The following is a 17,446-nucleotide window of genomic DNA, read 5'->3' on the forward strand; positions in this document are numbered from 1 at the left end:
TATAATAAATTTTTAAACAGTAAATCTGTAATTGCAATATACTAACATATTCCTTGATTCAATATGACACTGTGAAGTCCTGGGTGGATTAGAAACAGTGGTATGAGAGAAGACAACCACTCACTGACAGAGAAAGTTTTAAACAATAGACAGATACATCAGTAAAACATGTCCACCTGTGTTTGTCTGGTGTCTTGTTAGTTTCAGCTGCTGAGAAAAATGTGTGTGTGTGTGTGTGTGTGTGTGTGTGTGTGTGTGTGTGTGTGTTCTCATGCAAATCCTATCCTGAAGGACAGCATTCTGGGATGTAGACAGAGTCACCACAACCAGATTTTTTTAGCTTTCCCCTTTATTGGCTTCAACAACTCCCAACCAAACTGGAACATTCCAACTTAATTATGGCCTCATAATTCATGACATACTTGGGAAAAAAACAGTCAAATATTTGTGATGACAGCCAAGAGGAGAATACTTATTTTGATGCTAGAAATTGGTTGCCTCTTGCCCCTTCTCTTATTGGTTTTACCATCCAATTGGCAGAGCAAAACAAATGTATTGCCAACCTAATGGCAGTAGAGAAATACCACCGTGACTGCAACTGGCTCTGAACTGGACTTTAGCTGTATACCTCTGTGAAGTATTCTAACAACAAATTATGACTAGTGTTAATGTAGTTATACTGATAATTAAGTGAGTTACTTCTAAATTCTTCCTTAATACGTGCACTGTGCTTTGTGATGGAAGACAAAATCCAGAAGTGACTAATTGGGGGGCTTGGGGATTTGAGTGACAGCAGTCAGAGATGAAGGATTTTAGAATGTAGATTATTTCAAGGAAAAAAAGAAAAGAATCATATGAATGAGAAATTTTTGTCTGCCATTAGGATTGTATTTTGATAGTATGTTCCATCTAGGTGGGAAGTGTAAGTAGAATCAGCCGTAACAATATTATGAAAAGGAAAATAGCTGTTCACTGTATAGCGAAGATGCTGAGTCACAGATAAACACACCAAAAAAGACTGTCACAAATAAGCTCTTGGCCAGCAAGGCCTTTGTCAAAACTAGACCACACACACACACACACACACACACACACACACACACACGACTTCAGTCTCTGGCAATGGAAGAGACAGTGGTTATATGACTCCACTACATGGTGAGTAGCAACTTTCCTTTTCATAATATTGCTACATTCCAGCCTGGATTTTACACTCTTTGATTTAAAATCAACCATATGTATACCAGAAGCTAAAGAAGACAGATTTATTATAGTCTCCATGTATCAGGAAGATCATGGTTTCAACATTTAAAAAATGCTGAGCAAAAATCTCTTAATCCTTTGTTCTTTGCTTAGTGCCTTGATGCACTCCTAGTAGCCTTACTTTAGTGTGATATAAGTTGTGTGTGGTATAAGTTAGTCTGCATTGCTATTCTGTTTTCACATCCATGAATAATCATCCTCTTTTTACTGTGTGTACCCTAGATTATGATTTGCAAGATAAGTTGTTACAGACTGTTTGGAAGTTATTTTTTTTCTTAATGATGGTTAGTATAAGAGCAGAATAAAAAAATTCACCATAGAAGTAAAAGAATTGAAAGTAAGATATTAATACCTGGTGTATCAAAAGATACAATACAATTTCAATGTGTTGTGGCATCCAAACTAATAAAGATATTCACACCGTGTTTGGCTTATGTGGCAATCTATCTCACAAAGTTTTTATGTCACACAATCAATTGGTACAAATAAACCTTTGGTGGCACACACAACATCCAGTCTGTATTCAGACTCTATCCACTCTCGGTGCAACATCTTTGCGTCAACTGTGACAATGGCAGCAACAACTCAATCCTTTAAATGACTGATGTGGTTGAAAGTCATTTGGTAGACTCTGTCCTTGACCCATCACCACAGAAAGACGTCCAGTGGCGCAATGCCACGCAACCTATGAAGCCAGGGAACTGGACCATCCCTGCCAATCCAATGATTTGGAGACAGCTGGTCTTGGCTGTCTTCTACAGTCTGAGCCCATATGGTGGTTCATTATCTTGTTGGTACACACACAAAGAAAACTTGAGTTTATCCCTCACATAATCCAAACATGCTGAGAATACCTTAATTAGTTTGGGTGCTTTAACACATTGAAGTTTTAGTGTACCTTTTGAGACACACTGTAGTTTTTCAGGCAAAGGAACTATAAATAGCTTCTGCGACGGAGAGAGTGTACTTCAGTCTCCATTGCTAAAGGAATAGTATGGTGTTTTATGTAACTGAAGTGTCATCAGACCCTGTTCCAGCTGTGGGCATCACATACAAGCACAGACTGGAAAAGGTGCATAACGTCAGCACATTTGATTAAGTCATATTATCATGGATGCTCAGCTCATGGGACACTCCATCTCCAAGGATGTGTGGGTCTTAACATTCAACTTCTGCTGTCCAAAGAATGCAGTGTGATTATCTTGATTGTGGGAAACAGGAAATGCTAGTGTCAACCAAGTTGTGCACAAAAACATGTTGAGTGCAGGAGGCGCCACCAACTACCATGCATTGTAGCAACTGGCCACAGTGTTATAGGTCACTCACCAATTCATTGCCAGGGTAATACAACCAACGAGCAACATTATTATCCATCTCGTTTTTTAACAGATACTGGAGAGGTCACCTAACATAGTCACTATGGGATACCTACTGACCACATATCACAGGGCACAAAGTTTGTCATTGGTGCAGAAACATCTCAATTTCACACTAAAATCATACATAGAAAACTACATGAAGTAGTGATCCTGGTTGGCTACAGAACACCATAAAAGTAGACGGTAGAGATATTCTCATGTGGGAAATATTTCTACAGTATGAAAAGGGTTCCCTGAAATGTCTGCCATTGCTTCGAAGCGTAAGTGGAATAGGAACCTACTGCCCATTACAAATAACTGCTTGTTCACCGAGGGCACTCTGTAGGCAACTTGTAGCTACATCAAGACTATGCACCTCCCTCATGTTCCTTAGTTGTGACAGAACAGTTTGAGGAACACATCATAGACCTTATGATCCGTTGGTTTCGTAACATATGCTGCTACAAATCACAATTTTCGTTTACCAATATTATGCAGAACTCCATATTAGAACTAATTCCCACTATCAATTGCATTTTTCATGTGTTATGGCATTTTTAGGTGTGATGTTCGTAATGTTTGAGCTGCTACATTATTCTAGTGCCCTTACTGCAATATAAAAACACACAGTTTTGTAATTGCTCAGTGTATCCTTCTCTATAGGTAATGAAAAACTTGGAAAATGATTTTACTGACAGATTTCTTATAGTCTCTTACACAGAAACTTCCACATAGGAGGAAGAAATAAAATTTATAAGTAAATATTATTTCCAAATTCACCATTACCTATAGAGAAATAAATGCCAGTAATTTCAAAATTAAGCGTGTTTATATAAAAGATACCAGACTAATCAGGCTCACATGTCACAATCGTCATGGCTAAATATGTCATAATACATAAAAATACAATTGAAAATGAGAATTATATCCTGAAATGCATGATAAGGGTAGTAAATAAATAAAAATCATGACTGACAGATCAAATGTTTTATAACAAAGTCATTATTTTTACAAACACAGGCTTTCGCCAACTATTTCTAACTGCAGAAGCTTCCTGATGCTTGTAGTATCTCATGTCATCTGTGCCACAATTTATTCTTCTGAAGGACTGCGGGGATAACTAGATAGGTGTATCTGATTCAGTGAGTGACTGAAGTGAGATGAAATAAAGGGTTACATTGGACAAACTAGTTGGTAATTGTGCTAGAGAGAGCAGAAAGTGTTGTTTGTTTGAAAAGGTCTGTGGAAGAGAATCTGTTTACATTCATGGAAGAAATGCATGTGATATACATCATTATGTAACCTGTTGACAAGAATGTTCTGCTCCCACCACTATCCGTCAACACCCATCATGCTCCTAGTGAACCCTCTCATAAACGCCTCATAGCACCCAGACCCAGCCCACGTGATGTCTTCCTGATGTCTTCAGTTTACCACATCGTCCAAAACTCCCTCCCAACGCCCCACAAAACCCTGAACCCAAGCACACCCAAAACACTGTTGCTGACTTTTCCAACAAAACCTCAGTCCCACGAACTTTCAGACCTTCCCAAAGGCCTCACCTTCAGCCCTACTCCCAAGTTTAACAATATCCAATTTGTCAGTCTCCTTCTCCCGATCCCTACAGTGAAAACATGTACTTGCCACCAGTTCCTCCAACCAAAGCCAGTGGTGACCCTCCCATCCAGCCATCCCCTTGTTACCTTCCAGGAACACCTTACCTCCAACTTGGCCTTACCATCCCTACCCAGCTCCCTTCCTAAGAACACTGGCCTTTCAGCAGAAGGAAGGGCAGATGTACACAACCTGAAAACATCCTCCCTGCAGGCAAAGGTACCACCACTGTCGAGATAAGTCTCAGTGTATGCTTGACGGAACTGTCTGACTTCTCCATGTACAAGCTCTGCCAGAGTGATCCCATCCCAGAAGTCCAACATAACGTGCAATTCTTACTGAAATCCATAGGCCCTTCCCAGGACCTCTCCCCTGAGTCTGTCTCACTCTTGGCACCAACAGCAGTCTGCACACCCACCTTCTACATGCTCCACAAACCCAACAATCCTGGACACTCCATTGTAACTGGCTATTTTACTCCCTCTGGAAGAATTTCTGCTCTTGTTGACCAACACCTCCAACCAATTGCCTGAAACCTAAGCCCCCCCTTCCTCCTCACATCAAAAATGGTAACTACTTCCTTCACCGACTTCCCATCATCCCCACCTCTTTACCTCCTGGATACCTGCTTGCCACTGATGATGCCACTCCCCCTCCCCATACAGCAACATTCCTCATGCCCATGGCCTTGCTGCTATCAAACACTACCTCTCTAAATGTCCTTCAGACTACAAACCCACCATCTCACTCCTTATACACCTTACTAACTGTATACTGACCCACAATTACTGTTTGAACGGAAGGTATATAAACAAATCTGTAGCACAGCCGTGGGCACCCACAAGAAACTTTCCTATGCCAATCTGTTTCTAGGCCATCTAGAGGAAACCACCTTAACCTCTCAAAACTCCAAACCCCTAGTCTGGTTCAGGTTCACTGATGATATCTTCATGGTCTGGACTTAGGATCAGGGGATACTGTCCTCATTCGTTTACAACCTCAACATCTTCTTTCCCCTCCGCCTAACCTGCTGCTCCTCTGCCCAATGGGCTACCTTCCTGAATATTGACCTCCACCTCTCAGATGGCTCCATCCACACCTCTGTCAACAAAAAACAACTAACCACCAATGGTTCCTACATTATGACAGCTGCTACACCTTCCATACCAAAAATTCCCTCCCATGCAACCTGTCTACCTGTGGATGACATATATGCTGTGGTAAGAACTCCCTTGCCCGACGTGGTAAAGGCCTCACAGAGGCGTTCACATACAGGCAGTACTCCACAAACCTATGCCACAAACCGATTTTCCATCCCATATTTTCGGCTCCAGAGTTCCCACCACTGCCAATAATCAGTTGCAAACTGGAGCACATGGACTGTGTCGTTCACCAGATCTTTCATTATCTCTCAACCTGCCCTGCAATGAGAGACATCCTACCCAAGATCATTCCTACCCTTCCTAAAGTGGCGTCCTATCATCCATCCAATCTCCACAACATCCTAGTACATCCCTACGCCACTCGCACTCCCAACCCTTTGCCAAAGGGATTGAGGTCTACCCAGTCCACCCACCCAACACCTCCTACTCCAGTCCTGTTACAGGCTTGTCCTACCACACCGGAGGCTGGGCCACCTGTGAAAGCAGCCGTATGCAAACAGTGCACAGCTTTTAATGACAGTATGACTACCAACCAGCTGTCCAACAGGACCAAAATCGTTGTGAAGAACAAAGTTGACTGTCCAGTGGAACGTGTGGCTGAGCAAAACATGCTGAATTTCAGTGGCTGCTTCACAACCAGGACAATTTAGATCATATTTTACATCACTAGGTCTTCCAAACTAAGCAGATGAGAACTATCCTTACAACACATCCTCCATTCCTGTAATTGTTCCACCCTCAATCACAGGTGACCCACTTTCTCCACACCCTCCATTCAACAGTTACCTCTACCTCAGCCCTATCACTCCCTCCCAATTCACATCCCCATGCCATCCTCAGTTTGTGCTGCTCCTCACGAGCCCAACAATTATGCATTCCATGTCAAGCCCATATATCTGTGCCACCCCTCCCTCACATATTCCTAGCCAGCAAACAGGCTGCCTCTCTCTGAGCTGCTAGCCACTCATCTCTAGTCCATCTCTCTGCCTCCTGCCACCCAGTTAACACTTCCTCCACCACAATTAGTAAACCTGCCAGAAAATAGTGTTAATCAAGCGAGCACCATGTAGGGTGATAGGTGTGTGTGTGTGTGTGTGTGTGTGTGTGTGTGTGTGTTTTCATCATCTTAGTTGTACCAAATAAGGTTACATTCATTTTAGTGGAGGTTGCAGATCAGTATAGAAGGTATTTAGAGATAAGCATGAACTACTAATGTACTTTTAGTTTACTGATCATCATTAACTGTTGGTATTTGTAATGAGGAGAAACATGAGTGTAAAGGAATTAAAAATCAAGACAAAAATGTAGATCACAAATTTAGAAGCACCCACTTACCTGTCATTGAAAGTGATAACAGGTTGGGTAGAGAACAAATGGAAATAATACTCTTTAGTTGAATGTAGCACTTTTAAAATTAGGATTGTGTTGGGACTTCAGAGCAATGCAAGATAAAGGAATTTGTAGGATAATAATCCACAGTCCCACAATGCTAGATCAAGAGAAAAATTTGTTTACTCCTGGCTCACTTTGTATGTCTTCCACAATGAATTTTCACTCCACAGTGGACTGTGTGTTGATTTTGAAGCTTCCTGGCAAATTAAAACTATGTGCCAAAACCAGTAGCCAAATGTGGGATCTTTATCTTTTGTAAGCAAGTGACCTACTGACTGAGCTAACCGAATGGTACTCATAACCAGCCCTCACAGTTTTATTCCCACCAGCACATCCTCTCCTACCTTTCAAACTTTACAGAAGTTCTCCTGCATACTTTATGTGGCTAGAATAAGTACAAGAAAGGATATTGTGGAGAAAAGGCTTAGCCATAGACTAGGGTACTGTTTCCAGAATGAATTTTTATTCTTGAGTAGAATGTGTGCTGATTTAAAACTTTGTGGCCCTTGGAAGGCAGAAAAGGCAGTACTGACAGAAGTAAAAGTAAGCGTGTGGGTTGTAAGTAATGCTTAGCTCAGACGTTAGCATGGCCAGTTTGAGATAATTGATAATTTTTCTACACATGTGACTTATTATTTGCTACTTCCCCCCTCCTCCTCCTCCTCCTCCTCCTCCCCCCCCCCCCCCCCCCCCCCCCAAGTACACTTTCATCCGTTCCAGTTTTTGCTACTATTTGTGATACATGTACTGTGTTCAGATATGCAGTTGGGTGTTCCTCACAGCTTGGTACTCAAAGTGGCCACTACTAATTGTGGTAAATCCTGTATGGAAATCTTACAGTTATGATGCCCTGAGTGGAAGTTTATGTTGCTTGTGCCTTAAACTGACCCTGGTTGCTAGAGTATGTACTTGCCTGAAAAATCAGAGATCCCAGGTTTAAGGCAAGTCCCTGACCAGCACATAGTTTTAACTTCTATGATTTCTCTATTGTATTTTGAATGCATTTGCTCCACTCTGTTACCTCATTTTTTATCCAGCAGGTGGCAAACAGATACTTTCCATCTGCATATTGTAATACCTTCTCACTTCTCTACGTATTACTTGTAATTTGAAATTAACTAGTTGTCCACTTACACTGCAATAATAATGACAAAGATGATAATAATAATAATAAAATATACAGAATACCTCAGAAGACCTGACAATGTAGCAAAAATAATACATCAACAACTTACATAAACTAATATGACAACACGTTCCCACATACAAGTATGCACCACAAAATGTACTGGAAATGATGAATATAAATTATACTGGAACAGAACCATTATAACAGATAAAACACCACCACATAACAAACCTGACATTATACTCACCAAAAAAAAGAAGAAATTAACACAACTAATCGAAATATCCATACCCAATACAACAAATATACAGAAGATAACAGGAGAAAAAATTGAAAAATACACCCAACCGGTTGAGGAAGTCAAGGACATGTGGCATCAGGATAAAGTTGACATTATACCAATTATACTATCAACTACAGGAGACATACCACACAATATCCACAAGTACATCAATGCAATACAGCTACATCCAAATGTGTATATATACAACTACAGAAATCTGTAATTATTGATACATGTTCAATTACTCGAAAGTTCCTAAATGCAATGTAACATATACCGTACATTTAAAAGGAAGTCACGCTTGGTCAAGGTGCGCATCACTTTCCATTTTTGACCAGACATAACTTCTGAGAAAAGAAAGAATAATAATAATATTAATGATGATGAGAAAGGAAAGAAATAATAATAATAATATTAATAATGATTACCAAAAAGCTTTTGATAGTGTACCCCACTCATGGTTACTACAAATACTGGAAATATACAAAGTAGATTGTAAATTGATACATTTCCTAAACACAGTAATGAAAAATTGGAAAACCACACTTAATATCCAAACAAATTCAAATAATATCACGTCACAGCCAATACAGACTAAGCGTGGAATACACCAAGGAGACTCATTAAGTTCTTTCTGGTTCTGCCTCGCTCTGAACCAACTATCCAACATGTTAAATAATACAAATTATGGATATAATATTACTGGAACATACCAACACAAAATCACACATTTGCTACGCATGGATGATCTAAAACTACTGGCAGCAACAATTCATTCAATTACTAAGGTTAACAGAAGTATTCAGCAATGATATAAATATGACTTTTGGAACAGACAAATGTAAGAAAACTAGCATAGTCAAGGGAAAACACACTAAACAAGAACATTACATATTGGATAACCCCAGCGACTGCATAGAAGCGATGGAAAAAACAATGCCTATAAATATCTAGGATACAGACAAAAAATAGGAATAGATAAAATAAATATTAAAGAAGAACTAAAAGAAAATTATAGGGAAAAGACTAACAAAAATACTGAAAACATAATTGACAGCAAGAAACAAGACAAAAGCTATAACTACTTATGCTATACCAATATTGACCTGCTCATTTGGAGTAGTGAAATGGAGTAACAAAGACCTAGAAGCACTCAATACACCTACACGATCACAATGCCACACATATATAGAATACATCACATACATTCAGCAACAGAAAGATTCACATTAAGCAGAAAGGAAGGAGGAAGGGGATTTATCAGCATAATAAACCTACATTGTGGAGAGGTAGACAATTTAAGAAAATTCTTTATAGAACGAGCAGAAACTAGCAAAATACCCAAAAGCAATCACTCATATAAATACATCGGCTACACCATTGCAATTTCATAACCACTTCTACAACCCTTTAGATCACATAACATCAACAGATACAAAGAAAGTAAATTGGAAAAAGAAAACATTACAAGGCAAGCACCTGTATCATCTGACACAGCCACACATCGATGAAGACGCATCCAATACATGGCTAAGAAAAGACAATATATACAGTGAGACAGAAGGATTCATGATTGCAATACAGGATCAAACAATAAACACCAGATATTACAGCAAGCATATTATTAAAGATCTGAATACCACAACAGATAAATGCAGACTTTGCAAACAACAAATAGAAACAGTAGATCACATCACAAGTGGATGTACAATACTAGCAAATACAGAATACACCAGAAGACATGACAATGTTGCAAAAATAATACATCAACAACTTACGTAAACTAATACAACAACACGTTCCCTCATACAAGTATGCACCACAAAATGTACTGGAGAATGATGAATACAAATTATACTGGAACAGAACCATTATAACAGATAAAACAACACCACATAACAAACCTGACATCATACTCACCAATAAAAAGAAGAAATTAACACAAATAATCGAAATATCCATACCCAATACAACAAATATACAGAAGATAACAGGAGAAAAAATTGAAAAATACATCCAACTGGTTGAGAAAGTCAAGGACATGTGGCATCAGGATAAAGTTGACATTATACCAATTATACTATCAACTACAGGAGACATACCACACAATATCCACAAGTACATCAACGCAATACAGCTACATCCAAATGTGTATATATACAACTACAGAAATCTATAATTATTGATACATGTTCAATTACTTGAAAGTTCCTAAATGCAATGTAACATATACCGTACAGTTAAAAGGAAGTCACGCTTGATCAAGGTCTTCGTAATTTTCCATTTTTAACCAGACATAACGTCTGAGAAAGGAAATAAATAATAATAATAATAACAACTGACACAGCTAAGTAGTATTGGAGAAGGATCAATGGCTTTTTCAGAGTAGCTGTTTCTCACATCATATTAACTGCTATGCAAAACTTAAGGAAAGAAGTAACTTCCCACATGATGTATCAGTACCAAGTAACATAGCTTGATGAAACTTGGATGCTATATAGAAAAAATTACTATGGGGTACTACAGACAGTAGCTGAAAGAAATACAAAATGAGATGAACAGACATTGCGCTTGTATTCAAAGACAATAATAACACTGAAGGCACTGTGATTCATGATAGTCTCCTCTACATTACAAAAGGCGGCACATGGTTCTTAAAACGGTGTGTGATCACCACAGATGGCAATGCATGCTCTAGTACATGCTCCCATGCTAACCCAAAGGTTGGTAAGCAATTCTTGTGGTAGGGTGTTCCTTTCCTCTACCCTGCAATACATCTCCCCAATGTATAATACATCTACTCGATGGAATTTAAGTTGGGTGAAAACCAGAATGGGCAGGCCAGTCCATTTGCCAAATGTCCTCTCATTCCAAGAGCTCCTCCATCTGCGCTGTGCAGTGCTGATGTGCATTGTTATCCATAAAAATAAAGTCAAGGTGAATGCACGCCTGAAAATATGCAGTTGAGAAAGTAGTAGTATCACAGTAACATTGACCAATTAGTGTACCATATTCAAAGATTTGAATGTACACCCTTGCAATTTCTGCTTCCCCACACCATAACACAAGAGTCACCAAAACGATCGTGTTCAGCAAAGTTCGTGGATGCATTAATATGCCCTCATATGCCAAGAGATGGGAACCCGTAATGCACACAGGAATGTTAATGAACATGGTGGTGTAGGTGCTATAGTGTGGAGGGACATTATGTTTCATGGATGTGCTGACATCCAGATCTTTGGACATGGTACACTCACCAGTTAACATTACTGTGATATTTTGCTCCTTCCCCATGTGCATCTTTTCAGAGGGGCATTTGGCCCTGACTTCCTTTTTATGGATGACAATGTGCAACAAACAGTGCAGGAAGAGAAGTCTATGGAATGAGAGGATATTCTGCGAATGGACTAGTCTGCCCATTCCCCCGACTTAAATCCCATCAAGCACGTGGGATGCATTGGGGAGCCATATTGCAGCACATCCACATGCACCAATGACCATCCAGTATTCATCAACAACACTGACTGAGAAACGGAACACCCTACCACAAGAATTATTTAGCAAGCTTGTGGACAGCATGAGAACATATTGCACAGTATGCATTGCTGTCCGTGGTTATGTCACATGCTATTAAGAATCATGTGGTGCCTTTTGTAATGTCCAGGGGGCCACCATGAATCACAGTGACTTCACTGTAATTATTGCCTTTGAATAAAAGTGCCCTGTCTGTTTATCTCATTGTGTATTTCTATCAGTTACCATCTGTACTACACCGTCGTGGTTCTTCACGCCAGTGTGCAGTACACATAGGGGATAAACAGTACTCCATCGACAAACTTGGTATACCTTCTGAGTATTTTAATACAAGGAATCCATGGTCCGCAGCGGCTCAATACAGAGTTATTGCATTTTGTTTGATTTATTGCTGCAGTTAGCTTTGTATCTATATTGCACTGAAAATAGAGCATAGCAGTGCACATGCTGGTAGTATACAGTGTGTGTATTGTTTCCATTCATTCATGGTACCTGCTGTTGACAACAGTAATGTCTTTCTTACCTCATAACCCTCAATTTACATTCATCACTACGTGGTTCTGAGCAGGATTTTTGTTCACGACAATATTAGCTGTGTGATTATAGTGACACACAGCAATACTGTGGATAGGTTTACTGATGAAGAGTCAGCTGATATCTATGTATTGCAGCAGAAGAGAGGGACAATGACACTCTGCTGAGCTCTTCCTGCAGTGATGATGTTGACCACACCATGGGACTTTTGCATCTGTGCATAGGCCCGTATGAGAAACTGGAATCTTTCATGTTAAAATTTAAGGCACTGGGTGTGTGAGGTATGCTAGAACACCCGATATGAAACAGAGTGTGTTAGACACAATTGGTAACAATTCAGCCTTTAATTGCATATTGCATGAGCTCCAAACACCAGCCAATCAACTGTTTTAGAGTCTAATATTAACAACAATTGCACCCGTATCATCCACAGAAGGTGCAATAGTAGCAGCTAGCTAACTACCCATTTTGAGTGGCATTTGAATATTGTTTCCAAATGAATGTACAGGAAACACCAGTTTTCTTACTTTAATTTTGTTTACAGATGAGTCCATGTTTACAAGAGAGGGCATATTCAACATTAGGAATAGCCATGTAAGGAATGACAACGTGTAATTACAGATGAGGCCATGTTTATGAGAGAGGGCATGTTCAAAAGTAGGAATAGCAATATAAAGGATAACGAACATCCACACACACTGGTGTGTTGATCCTATGAACAGAAGTTTGCTGTGAATGTATGGGCTGGTATTGTCAACGATTTTGTGATTGGACCTTATCTATTTCCTGATGCAGCGAACAGAGTGCTGTACATAAGTTTCCTCAACATCTCGTACAGTTTCTAGATAATGTCCCATTGAGAATTCATGAGCTTATGTGGTTTGAACATGACAGGGCACCTGCATGCTTCACATTTAATGTTAGGAACCACATTGAAGAACAGTTTGGATGACAATGGATTCGTCGCCTTGAGCTTGTTCTTTGGCCACCTCAGACATAACACTAATAGCAAACAAGTCTGCAGAAGTATTCACTGGAGTCTCATTAACTAGGCTCCTTACATGTCCGTAGAAGAACAAGGGCTTCTTCTGGGCCCATGTGAAGAGCCTAGTTTACGAGAGTCCAGTGAATACATGCACAGACTTGGTTGTTAGAATTATCACACCTGTGGAAATAGTATGCCAAACTCTTGGCATTCTTGAGTGTGTAAGACAGTCAATGGTGTGTTGCTGTGCACTTTGCCATAATCGTAGTGATCAAAATTTTGAACAGTATCTGCAGGGGAACTGTTCTGTATTTGTTATGTGCTATACTGTACACTTACAAAACAGACAGAACACACTGTAATAAAAGTGTACGTGTTTTGCCATGAGGGTTGTAACATTACTCTGTGCTGCACATTGTACATTTTGTTTAATTTGTGTTACAAGCTTCTTCGTTGTTGTGGAGGTATTTGCACAAAAACTAGTGTGATCACAGGAACAAACCAGACATGTCATAACCTCTGAAAGTTTGTCAGTGGAATTGTGTTTTACCCTGTATAAAGTAATCTGGAAGTAATTCCCATAATTATCAATGAATAGATTAGTGCTACTAAAAATTTGTTGAAGGTATACTACATGAAAGTAGCCTTCAGTGCCTGCCTTTGACTGCTGATGTACAACTTAACTTGTTCCACATTCCTGAAGGCTCTTCTTCATTGGGAGATTAATGGAACACAATGTGTGAATGAATGACTGAATGGTGTTGCTATTGTTCAGTGTATAAGTAATTAACATAATGATAAGTTCCATTATCAAGTGATAGTATTTTTAGTGGGCCCATGGAATAAAATAATATTTGTATTAAAATAATTTTTTTATTATGTCAGAGTTTTTCTACCATTATTCCAAATAATTTATTTTTATTGCTCAGTTTGAGAAAGTTATTTCTAATGAGCTAAGTCCTTTACTTTCTGTAACTTCTGTGTAATCCTTGTTTTTAAGCAAAAAAATATATATTAAAAAATAGAAAGAAACTTCCACATGGGAAAAATATATTAAAAACAAAGATTCCAAGACTTACCAAGCGGGAAAGTGCCGGTAGACAGTCAAAATAAAATAACACACACACAAAATTTCGAGCTTTCGCAGCCGGCGGTTGCTTCGTCAGGAAAGAGGGAAGGTGAAGGAAAGATGAAAGGATGTGGGTTTTAAAGGAGAGGGTAAGGAGTCATTCCAATCCCAGGAGTGGAAAGACTTACCTTAGGGGGAAAAAAGGATTACCCTCTCCCTTAAAACCCACATCCTTTCATCTTTCCTTCTCCTTCCCTCTTTCCTGACGAAGCAACCGCCGGTTGCAAAAGCTCGAAATTTTGTGTGTGTGTTATTTTATTGTGCCTGTCTACCGGCGCTTTCCCGCTTGGTAAGTCTTGGAATCTTTGTGTGTGTCTATATATATATATATATATATATATCTTTCTGTTTTATATATATATATATATATATATATATATATATATATATATATATATATATATATATATATATATATATATATTAAAAAATAAAATAGAGAAGATAATCGTCTTACTTTCTCTTTTCGTTTGTACAAGAAGTTTCACTTTGTATTCATCTTCCATTTTTCCGTAATCTACCATACATTTTATCCCGCCTAATTATACTCAATAATACGTAACTTTCTTCCAAACCATAACCTAAAATTTTCAACGCTTTCAACATAACCGCTGCTATATATATATATATATCACCGGAAACTATGTATATATATTATTACACATTTCTTGATACAATTTTCAGCACTTATCATATATTTTTATATCCAGTTTTTTACAGGTGTGATGGTATTGAGTTTCTGAATCACGTTCCAAAGGGTTGACGCAGGCTTTTATTTGAAAACACAGGAAACAGAGAAGATTATAATCAGTTCATAATGACAGCTGTTGAAGAAAGGATGCTTGGCAGCCGGTAGTACAACTTCTTTTTCTGTTTCTTGTTTCGTTCTAATTCCCTTGGACGTGTCTGTAAATAGTTCATTATGTCTAGTAAGTAGTTACCAACCCAAACCACTGTTTCAGTGCTGCCTACTATAGGTGATATGCAGACTTCATCTGATTTGTATGGGAAACAGGGAAAAGGAGAGGAGAGGGGGGGGGGGGGGGGCATTAGATCAGTTTCCCATATAATTCATTGGTAAACATAATACATATCTGTCACATTGTGACTTCAGCTACTAACCCACAACTGTCAAATATGTATAGATTTTAACAGATTAAGAACAACATTAAACAGTTACAGACTGAATAACAAGCTTTTGAAATCCAAGATTCCCTCATCAGTGCCCTATGGAAAAGGAGAGAGATAAAGATGTAAAAATCTAGCACAGGTCATGAAAAGGAGGATAAGCTATTTGTAACCCTTGCTCAAGTAAGACACGTGTCACTTCTTGCAACCAGAAAATAGTGGTTGAACTCCACATCAGTCAACAGTAATTCAAACATCAGAGAAGTTTATTATGCACTGAAGATATTCTGGATGAAGGTGATCCATTGTGGACGAATGGATATAAGAACTTATGAAATATGAATGGGAATGTAATTGAATTGATGATGATGGTGAAGTCCCATACTCTGTGACAGTGCGTAGGGGAACGATGTGGGAGACCCGCATCGCCATACTAGGCAAGGTCCTAGTGGAGCTGTTTTGTCATTGCTTTCCTCTGACCGTAATGGAGATGAATGATGATGATGATGAAGACAACACAACAATTATTAATTTTGAAAATAGAAAATGGAATCAAATCCTCAACAATAAGAAATGAAAATATAATTAAAGAGAAAAGCAACAGGGAGAAAGTAAAATAGGAAGTACAAGTGGTAGAAAAGTGAATGGTTCAGTTGGTGGTGGGACTTTAAAAATATGGAAAAAAATATATTTTATGAATAGCTTTTGCTTTAAATGTAAGCAGCAATGCCAAGGTATTCTATTCTAAGTAATTTGACTGTGTTTTAATTGTTTAATGCCATCTCATTTATTACTATCCTGCTTGCTCTGTTACTTTATAATTCTAGTTATCTTATTGCAAAACAATACATATAAGGCATATATAACATAAAATGGATTTTCAATAATTTGAAATATATGTCTGAGCTGTAATTACAAAAACTGCATTTGCTTAGTCCGTACTGTTTCTTTTCTTGTACGTGTAACATAATCTTTCCAAAAATCCTGAAAGCTAATTTTTTGTTTAAAAGTTATCATCTGAAAATGTCTGTGTGAAGAGACCACTACAGGTGCAGAAAAACTCATGAATCAGTAGATCTAATCAGTATTGTTATGGTATGTTGTCTCCACATATGTAAGTGTTTTATTGACACATTTTTGTGTGCCTTGAGTAAGTTTGTAGTTTTCATTTCTGACTGTTTCCTTATAACCATATGAAATATATAGCATATTTCTATAACTAAGATTTTTCTGAAGAGACTTTTTTCTTGATTTAGAAGTGAATACCAGTAGGCTGCATTTTACCATAAAGGTCCATTTTATTTTCCTTTTATAACTACATTGAAAGGTATAAATATTAACTGAATAAATTAGAAATCATTGTTTTTAATTATAATTTTAGGATGAACCGTCAAGGCAGTGTATATGACCTGGAAGTAGACCTCAGCTTGAAAATGGCTAATTATGAAGCTACAGTACGGCAGTTAGACACATACTATGGAATAGGTAAATTTGGAATTTTGTCTTTGGTTTAGTGTGCAGTTATTATCTTTTTCTTCTTCTTCTTCTTCTTCTTTTTAAGTTAACCATGCTGTTTACTTGTGTCTACCAAATGTACTGGTATTGCATTGTACACTTTTCGTGTCCTCTCAGTTAATTACATATTATTATATTTTATTTATTTATTTCATCTTCTGTTGATCTCAGATTGTGAGCACATCACAGGAGATGTGGAATGAATCGGACACAAAGACAGTTATAAAAAAAATCATGATTTACATTATTGATCTTTGTTTTCTAAAGAATTGAAAATTACTAGATAATTTATGTGTAGGGTAAGCCTTCTTTAAATATTTACAATAACAGATAGCAGTACTGCAATTTATGGTACAATTTGGAAAAAAGCAAAAATACATATTCATAAGGAGTACCTGAAGAATCATGAACAGAAGATT

The 17,446-nt window shown here is 38.2% G+C and overlaps 1 protein-coding gene across 4 annotated transcripts in view; it reads left to right on the forward strand.

The window, feature by feature from the left end:
• Positions 1–17,446, forward strand: part of LOC126272134 (probable phosphorylase b kinase regulatory subunit beta) — a 154,438-nt gene that overhangs the window by 3,890 nt on the left and 133,102 nt on the right. For 2 of the 4 annotated variants that reach the window (XM_049974738.1, XM_049974740.1), the window contains exons 3-4: positions 15,095–15,236; positions 16,894–16,997. In XM_049974738.1, the coding sequence (XP_049830695.1) occupies positions 15,202–15,236; positions 16,894–16,997 (139 nt within the window). In that variant the 5' untranslated portion in view covers positions 15,095–15,201. The remainder of the gene's footprint in view (positions 1–15,094; positions 15,237–16,893; positions 16,998–17,446) is intronic. The other 2 variants (XM_049974739.1, XM_049974741.1) reach the window with 1 other exon arrangement.

This window comes from Schistocerca gregaria, chromosome 5 (assembly GCF_023897955.1).
Source record: "Schistocerca gregaria isolate iqSchGreg1 chromosome 5, iqSchGreg1.2, whole genome shotgun sequence".
In the NCBI taxonomy this organism is placed as follows: domain Eukaryota; kingdom Metazoa; phylum Arthropoda; class Insecta; order Orthoptera; family Acrididae; genus Schistocerca; species Schistocerca gregaria.